The 11529-nt window shown below is 41.1% G+C and overlaps 2 protein-coding genes across 3 annotated transcripts; one reads left to right on the top strand and one right to left on the bottom strand.

Annotated features, from left to right (window-relative positions):
• Positions 1-157: 157 nt before the first annotated feature.
• ubl4a (ubiquitin like 4A) lies at positions 158-2983 on the bottom strand. The gene is made up of 4 exons (XM_029511234.1): positions 2810-2983; positions 1806-1911; positions 1473-1687; positions 158-796 (listed from the first exon to the last, which is right to left on the bottom strand). Exons 1-4 carry the CDS (start codon positions 2855-2857, stop codon positions 689-691), a joined length of 477 nt encoding a protein of 158 aa, XP_029367094.1. The 5' UTR covers positions 2858-2983; the 3' UTR covers positions 158-688.
• Positions 2984-4872: 1889 nt separating this feature from the next.
• LOC115048726 (cGMP-dependent protein kinase 1-like) lies at positions 4873-11504 on the top strand. Of its 2 annotated transcripts, none has more exons than XR_003841092.1 (18): positions 4873-4995; positions 5178-5344; positions 5835-5948; positions 7485-7590; positions 7849-7912; positions 8084-8161; positions 8352-8443; positions 8622-8687; positions 8815-8883; positions 8989-9085; positions 9180-9319; positions 9415-9504; positions 9720-9861; positions 9949-10112; positions 10210-10332; positions 10614-10681; positions 10772-10838; positions 10935-11003. XR_003841092.1 is itself a non-coding variant. In XM_029510436.1 (18 exons), the coding sequence occupies exons 1-18, from the start codon at positions 4910-4912 to the stop codon at positions 11016-11018; spliced, it is 1812 nt and encodes a 603-aa protein (XP_029366296.1). In that variant the 5' UTR covers positions 4873-4909; the 3' UTR covers positions 11019-11504. The 2 variants fall into 2 exon arrangements, 1 of the variants encoding a protein (XP_029366296.1); XM_029510436.1 differs by having other exon boundaries at positions 10614-10676; positions 10935-11504.
• Positions 11505-11529: the final 25 nt, after the last annotated feature.

An 11529-nucleotide genomic window follows, 5' to 3' on the forward strand; every position in this document is an offset into this window, starting at 1 on the left:
TTGGCCAGCACGTGACCCAGGAATCGATTGGCCCCTCCTTGTGAAGTCCCGTTTAAAACCAACTTCCTTTTTATGTCTAACTTCTTTTTACGCTCCGATCATCGCTTCCCTCAAAAGCCTTTGAACAAATTTAAAATATCATCACGTGGCAACTGAGAAAGCAAAAAGCTATTTTGCGTGTTTTAATGTCTGTATATATATAAACATATTTACATCATACAATGACCATCAGTTATTTATGGAATAAAAACATTGTATTACCTTCACACAGATGATTTACAGAAAACATTCAGTCATCATCATCACCATCCAACAAAGACATTACTAATAAATACCCACCAGTAGAAGTTAGTGTCCCCTGGGAGTTATAGCAGCCAGAGATCATGTGAAACAAACAGCAAAAATGGATTCCTTTGTATACAAATATTATGCGATCAGGTCTTGTGTCATGACTGCATCATCAATGACAAGGAGAAATTTAAAGTGGCAAAGTTTCCTTATGCAAGACTTTTGGTCAAGGATAAGAAAGCCCTATTGCTGAGACAGTCAGTGTTATTTGTGTTCACTCAGCCACTGATTCGACATACACTGTATTTTCCATCCCTCCCATCCTAAACACTGTATGCATCTAGAACACTGAGCACCTCTTGAAAGACAATCACAAAAAGCCACTTCCAGCTAGGCATTATTAGTCCATGTAGGAGGTGTCCATGCCCTCCCCGTCCGGGTGAAGGAGTCTTCCTGCTAAGCGCTCAATGTCGTCAAGACTTAGTTGTCGAAGTGAACGTTCATAGTCCTGGAAAAAAACAAAATAAAAACAATAAGAAACAGCATGTTGATGAAAAAAAAAATTATTTTAGCCAGGCTAAGGTACATACTGCCCTACTTTTAATGAAGTATGAATCACAATTAGGATATCGTTAAATGTTTTGTTCCCCCCCCCCCCCCCCCCCGTTTTCAGTTTAGAGAAAGGCCGACCTGATGCCAAACCATAAGATTTCAGACAGTGGCAGCTTCAGACAGCATTTATAGGTGAGCCTTTCAAGAATTTGAAGTGATTTAAACCTGCACACAACCAACCCATCAAACTTTGTGGTAGGCCCTAATATAGGAGCTGGATCTGTCTGCACCCCCTTCTAACAAGATTCAATGAAAATTTACTTTCCAGGATCCAGGCTTCGAATTGAAGTACTGAATTGATACTAGCGAAACAGGAGAAAAATTATACTTGAAAGCTAAGAAGCTTTACAAGAATATCAATTTATCTTGTCCTCACATCCACATGTTCATTAACCATTCATAAAAAGATCTAAGCAGCTTAAAGCGCCATTCGATGTATTAGTCATTAACATTTTTGGTCTCTGGTCTCCACTAGCTGTTTCTGTTCAGCAAGGGTGCATCAAGTTCATCACATCTCAAAATGGAAAAGCACAAATTTAGCTTTGATCAGCAAAGATGTTGCATTTAAATACCTTAATAAGCTGTTCGTGGACTTTTGCTGCATCTGCAGGACTAAAGTGTCTTGCAAGTATGGTGGAAACAGTTTGCCACACTCCTCCATGTGTGCTGCTGCTGCTGCTGCTGCTACCAGCTGTTCCTGAAGCTCCAGTCCTCTCCCCCAATGGACGGATTACTAGATTCAATTTAGCCTCTGGCCCAATGGAGTAGTCACTAAGTCTGTGCTCATCTGAGGAGAGTAATATAATATGAAATCATCAAATATTTTAATATGTATTGCTCACATATTAATGAATGGACCAAGCAATTACAATTATTTATGTGCTATTAAAAATTGACAAATCTACCTGCAAGCGCTTTCCCTTTATAGAGCAACCGCTGCTGGTTTGCTGGTATGTTGAGTCGTTCAGACACAAGCTCTTTCACTGTGGAGACTTTTTCATCTTCAGTCACCTGAAAGATCAACAGCATTTTGGATTAGAGGTGTATGTGGTAATTACTCTTTCAGTTTAACTGAACATTATTCAACTGCAGAAGATTGATGCCAAATTGAAATTCTTGTTTTGTTTAAACCCATAAACGATTGAAGAGGATTTCTCTCTCTCTCTCTCTCACCACTTCTTTGGTAAATTGACAGAAGGTGATGTATAAACATCCAGTTACAGATATGTCAGAATTTGGGCGAGGACTTTTTTTTTTTTAACTCAGAGGAGGCCGGGGAGGAACACGACATGATTTCAATTGCTGATATAGTTTTAAAGAGAATTTAGTTCAGCCTGACTCACACTTCCCAATTTCTCTCTCAGACACTCACCTCCTACGTGCTGTACTGATAAAGGTCACACAGCTCCCTAAGCCAGCGGCCTGAGAGTTTCTACGCATGTGTGGCCTGCACTGGCTCCAGATTGTGCCACCTATAGCATCGTTATCACATCAAAACATGAGGGGCACAAACTGCGGAAGGATGAGATAACCGTGTGCAAATACCATCACAGCTGACTATGACTAATGACGTCCTTAACCTTTAACGCAATAACTTGATCCGTTTAACCAAAACCATTTAGCCTGAGATATCACTACACAGGAGCTCCTAAAAATACGACCAAATAAGGACTTGGAGCTGCCTCTCCCTGAGTGTGTATGTCAAAGTGATGCCAATGAAAGCCAAGGAAAGTCTCCAATCATAACTGGCCAGCTCCAGTAATATCAACTTTTGCGATTTTGTGTCTGTACAGAAGTCACGATTCGTCACGAATTGATTTTACAAGATAGATCACTGATCACGCTGAGCTAGCAGGAGCTAACTGTTAGCCCCGGGAGCTAGCCTTTAGCTCCGCGGTGCCCCCCTCACCTGGACGCTGCACTCTTTTCCTTGGAGCGGTTTCACGGTGAGGATCATTTTCAACGAAGATCCGAACAAAACACCAGCACACAGCTTCGCGTTTGGGGGCTGAACAACACAATGTAGCCGAGTATTGTTACTTTGCTAGCTGAAGATAGCCCCGGTGCTTCCCTTCTTGTCAACGGCCCATCTTCTTCTCCGGCAGCGGCTCTCCGGCGGCAGCAGCCCCTCCTGGTGGCCGGAGGGCGGCACGTCCAGAGAAACCGGCCCCGTTAATGCCATTCAGCGAGTTATTCTTCTGTTGTGTCAGAGATAACACAAATACTCGGACCGGCTGTCATTTAACATCAAGAAAGAACAACGGGACGGTTAATTAAAAATGGACGACCAACAATTAAATCAAAGCTAATCATATACTTATTAGTCATTTTATTAGCCTTTTGCTATCATTAAAAATTCAAAGTGACATTTTGTTTGACATAGAACTGACACAAATGAATTAGATGAACAGATGTTGTTGTCTGTTTACCTCTTTGTGTTTTTGTCATGCTGAACAAAGATGTGAGCGTGTAACTTAATCATATTAATTCATTATTAAGTGTTCAAACCCATTTTCATATAATTAGACACAGTGGCTTAAGATCACATCACAACTAAAATCCCTGTAATCGCTAATTGCTATCCAATGATAACAAAATGATGATGACAATACAATTGTTGTCCTGACCCAATTTCATAATTTCGACATTGTTTTGCTGTCATGTGTGTCTTTAATAAATAACTAGATAATCGCGAAAAGGATTGGTTTGTGAAAAAAAAAAAGAAATGAAAAGTCACAATTCAGGCCACAGCTTGGAAATGAACCAAGATGGGTCACCGTGCTGTCTGCACATCCAAACCGTCACCTCTTTCACTCGGTTCAGACTCTGGAGAGCAAAATGATGAATGTTCACCGCTCAGCTTGTCTGAGACACCTCCCGTTCCCCCAGGGCTCGGAAATACTCCGAAGTCCCTCTGACCCAGTTGGGATCCAGCCCTTTCCTCATTACACCATCCGGGATGATCTCCACCGGCTCGGTGTTGGTCACGTGATCGCCTGCTGTCCACGCCCAGCCCAGGTCAGCCCGGAGCGACGGACGCGCGTCTTCCACCAGGAGGAGGGAGGTGAGCTCTGCACCTGTCGGACGGGCTGTCTGCTCCCCATCTGGAGCCGATCTATTCAGGACAGCCGAGCAACACTTCCACAGCGCCCTGCAGTCTGCAATGTGGTGAGTGATGTCTGTGTGTGTTGTCCAGTGCAGTCCACCTCATATGCAACAGGAGTAGCAGACTGTTTGTAAAAACAGATGCATGGCATTTTATTATTCATTCCAACATCACGGTCATCTCTAGATTTCTCTGGCTGTGAGTGCGCCTGAATGAAACATCTGTGTTTCATTTCTATTGGGGCCTGAAGTGTTTGGAGTTCGATACTGGGTGGGTAGACAGCTTTTAATCAGAGTTCACTCTCTTGCATTGTGATTTGTGAATGTGTCAAGTGTTCTCAAATTGTTTTATTCATGAAGATGTGGACTGCATGCTCATAGTGCATCTATCTATAGTTTTGGGGACATGCACTCTAGTGAATGAATCCAAGATAACACTGACTTGGGTTGATTTCAACAGCAATCTATTATTAATAGTAATAATGATTGATAATAAATTGGGGACAGGTAGAGAGTCATATTACCGTGTTAGAGAGAGAGAGATTTTGCTGTGTTTTGACGACTGCTATTTGCAGGTAATGGGTACACTTCGGGACCTCCAATTTGCCCTGCAACTGAAGATTGAGGAGCTTCGCCAGAGGGACACACTAATAGATGAATTAGAGCTTGAGTTGGATACAAAAGATGAACTCATTCGAAGACTACAGGAAGAACTAGATCGTTACAGAGCCACTGTCTCCCTCCCAGGACCCTCTGCAGTCAGTGCAGGTAACTAACATAAAATAACAAACATCATTTTTTATAGTTTTGTGCATCTCAGCTAAAATTTTGATTTATTGTATGCGTGCTTTTATTTTTTCCTGTAGCTTGCTCAGTTCAACTTGAGGACAAACGGGGAGCCAAAATGAGGACAGTGATTTCTGAGCCTTTCAGCCTGGACCCAGTAACTCTTGCCATGGTTTCACAAAGAAGCTGTGACAAAAGCCACGAGTAAGAGCACACAGTGTTCCCTCAGCTCCCACCGATCAAACTGAAAAATTTATCTCTCAGATGTCAATGCCTCCCCCAAATGCTTTCCACATGACTATAAATCTGTGAATATTACCAATAATATTCACTCGCTGCAGTTGACGTTAAATGTTACATCAGTTTCCTACCTTTAATGCCCTCAGGTCTCAGAGGCTAATTCAGGCAGCATTTTTGAAAAATGAATTATTGAAGAACCACAGCGACGGAGAAATCACAGCCATCATAGCCTGCATGTATCCCACCACCATTAATCAAGGCAGTTATGTCATTCAGGAGGGGACGAGTGGGACACAGGCTTATGTTCTAGAAGGTAAATCATTTTCTTACATTAATTATACTTGAGAGGACATTTAGTAAACCATTCTTCAAATGACAAGGGCTCAAGAACTGTCAGACCTGGAGAGAGATTTGACCGTACCTTTCACTATCAATTTTGACAGTGCTGGCTCACGATTCGATTAGAAAATCTCGTGCTGCTGCAGTGGGTAAATGGCATGCTTGAACAAGAATAGGAGGCTCTTGGGGAAATAGCAAGTGACCTACATTGATGTTTTGTGCTGAAATGTCAATTTAAGTCTGAGGAGACAGGTGGGGGCCTTCCCCTTTTCTTTGGTTGCAGAGTTCATCAGTAATCAATTGTCTGCAGGAATCTTGGTTGCATTTGTAATGTGACAGGTAACAGAAGGCGACTGTTCCCCATTTGGATGATGTGGATGGTTCTTGAGTGAAAGCACACGAACCTAACACCTCTATGTATCATGCTTGCTATATTTCTTCACTGACACTGTGTTCATTAACAGAGGGGTGGCTGGAGGTGACAGTAAAGGGACAGAAGCTGCTCACAGTAGAGCCAGAAGACATGTTTGGAGAGCTGGCTCTCCTCTACCACTGTACCAACACCTACTCCGTCTCAGGTATTAGAGCAGTGTGTCTGTTCCACACTTTCTTTATTTGCATATAACTGTCAGCACAAACCACTGATGGTGATTTTACTGTGACTCATATTGATTTGGTGAGCATATAAAAAATTCTTGTTTAAGAGACTGTCACAAACAGGCGGATTTCTGGCAGCGGTCTTAGACAGAAGATGCCTGTTGAATGTAAAATCAAAGACCTTTTGAAATCTTAGACAACTCCACAGCTTCAAATGGTTTTCTCAGAGATGTGTGGAATTTAAAACATTTTCTGTCTGACTGCCACATTTCCTGCCTTCTATCCAGCATGCAATAACTGAATTTTCATAAACATTTATAAAGTATATTTTTGGAAGTAATTTGTAGCCAATTTATACTTGGTTGGATAATAACCTCTAAAATATTCATTTCTGCTTTAAGAATTTGAGGTATTTCTCAGAAAAATCGAAGTTGAGCTATCATTTCATTTGGATCCACTGACACAGAATCCTGCAGTGGAGCTGTCACAGAACCATATCACCACATGCCTCTGACCTGGTTTCATCAATGAATAAACTGTGGAAACAGCCCGAATCAGTTTAAATTGGAAAATCTGTCTGTTTGCCTTGTTTGGTCTCATTCTCTTGATGCTGCTGTCTCTATCTTGCTAGCAGTCAGCCTTTCCAGTGTACTGTTCTATATTGTATGTTTCACACAACACTCAGTTCGCGTCGGTTGTCTTTTGTTCTGCATCCGTTTCTTTCAGCCCTTTCCTCTGGCTCTGTTCAGAACCCATCAAGCTTATCTCCTTCCTCACGCAAAATTACTTTTTTTCTCCCTATTATTGTCATCTGGCAATCAATAAGGCTTTACCTTTCTGTGTGGTTTCACCCCCTGTGACAGAGATAAAACAGATCAGGTCATGGAAGTCTGCAGCAACAAATGATATACAGGAGAAAATGTCAAGAAATCCTTCTTTCATTTCAGAATTTTGCCTTTCAAAAATCAAATAAAACAAAAATTGCACAGAATTCAGATGCGCATTAAAAGTTGCCGTGATGAATTGAAAACTGATGGAGTATATCCAAATTGGGGAACTGAGATAATAAAGGCTGCACCATATTATCAGCTGGTGGATCTGATTAGACTGTCTAGAGGACATTTACTTCCTTTTGCAGGAAGCTTCAGTGAACCAATCAATATGATTCCTTATTAATTTATAATAACTTTTCATACTCTTTTATAGAGAAATGGGATAATTAAAGCTCCAGAAACCAGATTAGAGTAATATGAAGTCTATTGTAAGGGAAATAAGTGCTCACACTCTTTTCATTTTATCTGGTAAGCACTTCTAACACAGTTGGTGCTTTTTGTCTGCCCTCCACACTGTAGCTGATCAACCTGCATTGTACATTAATATCTATCATACTCACCACCCAAGTCACTGGGAGCGTTTTATGTACCTATTTCTTGATTATGCCTCCACCTGAGCTCCATGTGTCACTGACTGACCTTGACACTTTTGCTGTCTCTTTCTCTCTCTCTTTTGATCTGCAGCACAAACGGACAGCAAGCTGTGGGTTATTGACAGCAAGAGCTACCAGGCCATACTTATGCAAAGAGGTCTAAGCAGACTCTCTCATTCAATGGAGCTTCTTAGCAGGTGAATGTCAGACTGATACACTTGATTTGACATGGAACAGGCCCAGAAAGCTGCTTTGTATTCTAATCCCTTCAACACATCACCAGGGTTATTATGTTTGCAAGTCACCGAGATCCTGCGTGAAGGCAGCATTAGCGCTGCCTGTGCAATATCAACATGCACATCTAGCGTAATGTAAAAATGAAATCTAATCCTTGCAAACCTCTTAGCATGAGTGATAGTTTAGATGCTCCCTTCTCTGTTCCGGTGTGTCTGCAGTGTTCCTGTCCTACAGTCTTTGCCAGAGGATGCCATCATGAAAATGTCTGATCTTGTGGAGCAGGTACAATTCTTAAAATCTCAAGCAAATGTAAACATAACTCATCCTTCAAACAGAAAATAGCTGTTAGATTGTGTTTGCAGACAGAGGGGACGCTTGTTTACGTGCCTGTCCCTCTGAATTCTCTATTTTCATGTCTGTTCACGCCCCGAGATCTGTCCTTTATTTCCACAGACACACTACAGTGAAGGGGACTACATAATTCGACAAGGGACCACAGGAGACACCTGCTATATCATTAGCAAAGGCCAGGTGAAGGCTCACGCTCTTTCTTTGCTTCAAAGATGAAACAAGATTTTCGGAGTAAAGGATTTAGAACTTGGAGGACAAAATGTCAGAACAATGTCAGGGATTGTTTTGCTATGCAGATGATTGACTTTGAAGCATTGGGCTCTACTGTTGGGCTCCCTCTTTTCCATTGTCTGTCTTTTGGCTTTATCAGGTAATAGTGACAGAAAATAATCCAGGGCACAAAGAGATAGTTCTCTCCAAGCTCACCGAGAGACACTGGTTTGGAGAAAAAGCTCTGTGGGGGTAAGAGGAAAGAAGTAATGCACTTTTTTCAGGCAGGTTACAGCATCCAGAAGACGCTGTAAAGAAAATGTTGTCGTTTTCAGCAGTATGATTTCACAAATTCTCTTTTCTTTTTTAAATTGTTGTGTATTGATGGCATTGCGTTTGCCTAATGATGTCGTCTTGATTGTTTCTGTAGAGAGGACATTCGGACTATGAATGTAGTTGCTGCTGGTGCAGTTACATGTTTAGTTATTAACGGACAGTAAGTGGATTTTGCAATAATAAAATTTAACGATATCGAAAGTAATACTCAGCTAATTTAGTACATATTATTTCTGGTTGTGCTTATTCAGAGATTTGGAGAATATTCACATTCCTCTGTGTTTCAGGACATTTAAAGACATTGTTGACGGCTTTGTCTTTGACCGCAGTCATGAGCAGCAAAACCAAGAAATCCAGTAAGTAGCATTATGGTGCTAATTAAAAAATAAAAAAAAAATTATCTTATTCGCTCTTGTAGAAAAGACAAGATCCCAATAACCATGCTTTTTACTTGTGCCCAGGTCTGACAAGGATTGTGCTGTCCTCCAATCTTCAACCTTAAGTGATTTCCACATTATTTGCACTCTGGCAGCAGGGGAGTTTGGTCACATAGACCTTGTAAGGGTTGATAATAGCTTGTGAATCCTGCGCTGCAGCCTACTTGAGATTCAATGTTTCTATAATGTAATCTATTGAGTTTAACCTCTGTCAGGTACAACTAAAGAACAACGTCAAATGTCTCTTTGCCATGAGGGTCCTCAAGAAGAAGTTGATCCTTGACCATGGTCAACGAGAGCATGTCCAAAGAGAGGGGCGCATCTTAATGGAGACTCATTGTCCATTCATAGTCAGGTGTCAACAGTTTTCTAATAAGGATTGCTCTGATGTGCGTTATTGATTTAAAAAGTGTACATTTTTTTTAAATAATTTATTTTTATCAATTGCAGGTTATACAAAACCTTTGTAGACCCTGAGTGCCTGTACATTTTGACAGAGGCTTGTCTTGGTGGAGATTTGTGCAGTCTTCTTAAAGATAAGTCAGTGTTTTTGGACCAAAGGAAATTAAGATTCAAGGCTCTTTTTTGTCATCACGCTGATAAAATATTCATAATCCTCCTGCTGTGTTTTGAGCCAAGCTTTCATAACAGTTCAATTTCGAGACTGGCCGGCATCTGGTGTTTCATGCCTGTTTGCGTCATACGTTTGTTTTTTCGCTGTGATGTATAAATCAGCATTTCTCATATTCTTTCAGTGGATATTTGGACGAATGCAGCACCAGATTTTACACTGCATGTGTTGTTGAGGCATTGACCTTCCTTCACTGTCGAGGTGTCGTGTATAGAGATGTCAAGCCTGAAAACGTTGTCCTGGATGAGCACGGCTATGCCAAACTGGTAGTAATGACCTTAAAAAACATTTGGAGTGTGCTGCTGAATTTGCCCAAAGCTAACTATTGATTTGATGGTATCTGCCCTTTGTAGATTGGCTCCAGATGTCTAAAGAAGGTTGACGTAGGAAAGAAAACCTGGACATTCTGCGGTACGGTGGGGTATATGTCACCTGAGATCATCTTAAAGAAAGGCCACAGTATTTCTACAGATGTCTGGTCACTGGGCATTTTTGTGTTTGAACTGCTGAGTGGTGGGTAAGTTTTATATTTATGTAAAACTCAGAAAAACTTTTAAGTTCTTTTCTTGACTTATATTGAAGTGAAAGTGATTATTTTGTGTTTTCTTCTCAAGGCTCCCATTCTGCGGCTCTGACCAACTGAGGATCCTTACTGCATCCATTTGTGGCATCGATCAGATCGACTTCCCGAAAAACATCAGCAAAATTGCCTCCAGTCTCATAAAGAAACTTTGCAGGTGTTGTAAATCTGACCAGGCATCATGAATTTTGATGTGAGAGTTCATGGCATGTTTCTATTTTTTATAGAGCTTCTCCAGAGATAAAAACCTTTCTCCAGCCACGCACTTGCATGTTATATATTTCTTCCTCTCCAGCCCCAACACACAAAAACTGATGGGAACCAGCTTAGAGAGGCTGCAGGCAGGTGTATCAGAATGGCACTCTTGAATAACAGAATCTGATTATTAATACAGAGTTTACTTTTTCTGTGTGTTCTGTTTCCCTCTCCATCACCAAGGAGCAATCCCTCAGAGAGACTGGGCAGCCTGAGAAATGGGGCCAAGGACATTCAGAAGCACAAGTAAGGTGACAGATTTATGACACTGGAGAAATACACAGAGCCCTCTGTGCTTAGAAAGCATGGATTTACAAGTTGTGATGCTCCGTTTTATTCAGATGGTTTGAAGGATTCAACTGGGACAGACTTTGTAAAAGAACATTAAACCCACCAGTAATTCCCAAAGTAAGACAATCTTAGTTTGGCTCATCATTATTATTATTATGTGATTATTGAATGAGCGGGCATGCACATTGTTTTTGCTGTTTTACTGTGCTCCAGGTGAAGCCACCATTGGACGGCAGTGCATGTGGTCATTACACTGAGGACTCAGTGGAGCTGTGTACTAACTGGGATGAATTCTGACGCTATCAACTGTGAGCTCGGGGAAAAGCCTGTCAGGCAATACTTCATCATACTTTCAGGTTTAGTCCTCATGAATAATTCACTGCTCTGCAGCTTACTGCCACCAAGAATCGATTATATTTTCCAATAAGAAATATTTTCCACTGTAACAGTAACTTCATATATTGTCTGATAAATGAACCACGCTGCCTACTGTGTTGAGCTGACAGACTGTTTTTGATGTAAAACCTCTTTAAATGTATAGCCATAGGAGTTCAGTAATGTCACTGCAGATGACTGTAACTAAATAAACAGATAAACTTCATCAGACTGTCCTCTCCAAGCTGCCACTGTACTGTCATTATTTGATCTCTCCCCAAATGCATGTAGACAGCGAAGAAGAGAAGTAATTACAGGAAGTGTGTTTTCACCTTCAAAGTAAACTGCTGTGTTAGCATTTTGAGAATGACCAAAGAAACAACGATGGTTAATGTAGAAGGAGGAAAATCTTCAAAAAGAAGAAGGAAAAAAA

Source organism: Echeneis naucrates, chromosome 9, assembly GCF_900963305.1.
Source record: "Echeneis naucrates chromosome 9, fEcheNa1.1, whole genome shotgun sequence".
Taxonomy (NCBI): Eukaryota; Metazoa; Chordata; class Actinopteri; order Carangiformes; family Echeneidae; genus Echeneis; species Echeneis naucrates.

Bases quoted from the DNA above. Each gene is read 5' to 3' on its own strand.
- ubl4a (XM_029511234.1), bottom strand. From the start codon at position 2,857: ATGATCCTCACCGTGAAACCGCTCCAAGGAAAAGAGTGCAGCGTCCAG. The intron at 1,912-2,809 runs GTGAGGGGGGCA...TTGATCTTTCAG, and splicing joins GAAAAGAGTGCAGCGTCCAG to GTGACTGAAGATGAAAAAGT. The intron at 1,688-1,805 runs GTAGATTTGTCA...TACTCTCCTCAG, and splicing joins TAAAGGGAAAGCGCTTGCAG to ATGAGCACAGACTTAGTGAC.
- LOC115048726 (XM_029510436.1), top strand. From the start codon at position 4,910: ATGAGGACAGTGATTTCTGAGCCTTTCAGCCTGGACCCAGTAACTCTT. The intron at 4,996-5,177 runs GTAAGAGCACAC...TAATGCCCTCAG, and splicing joins AGCTGTGACAAAAGCCACGA to GTCTCAGAGGCTAATTCAGG. The intron at 9,086-9,179 runs GTAAGGGTTGAT...AACCTCTGTCAG, and splicing joins AGTTTGGTCACATAGACCTT to GTACAACTAAAGAACAACGT.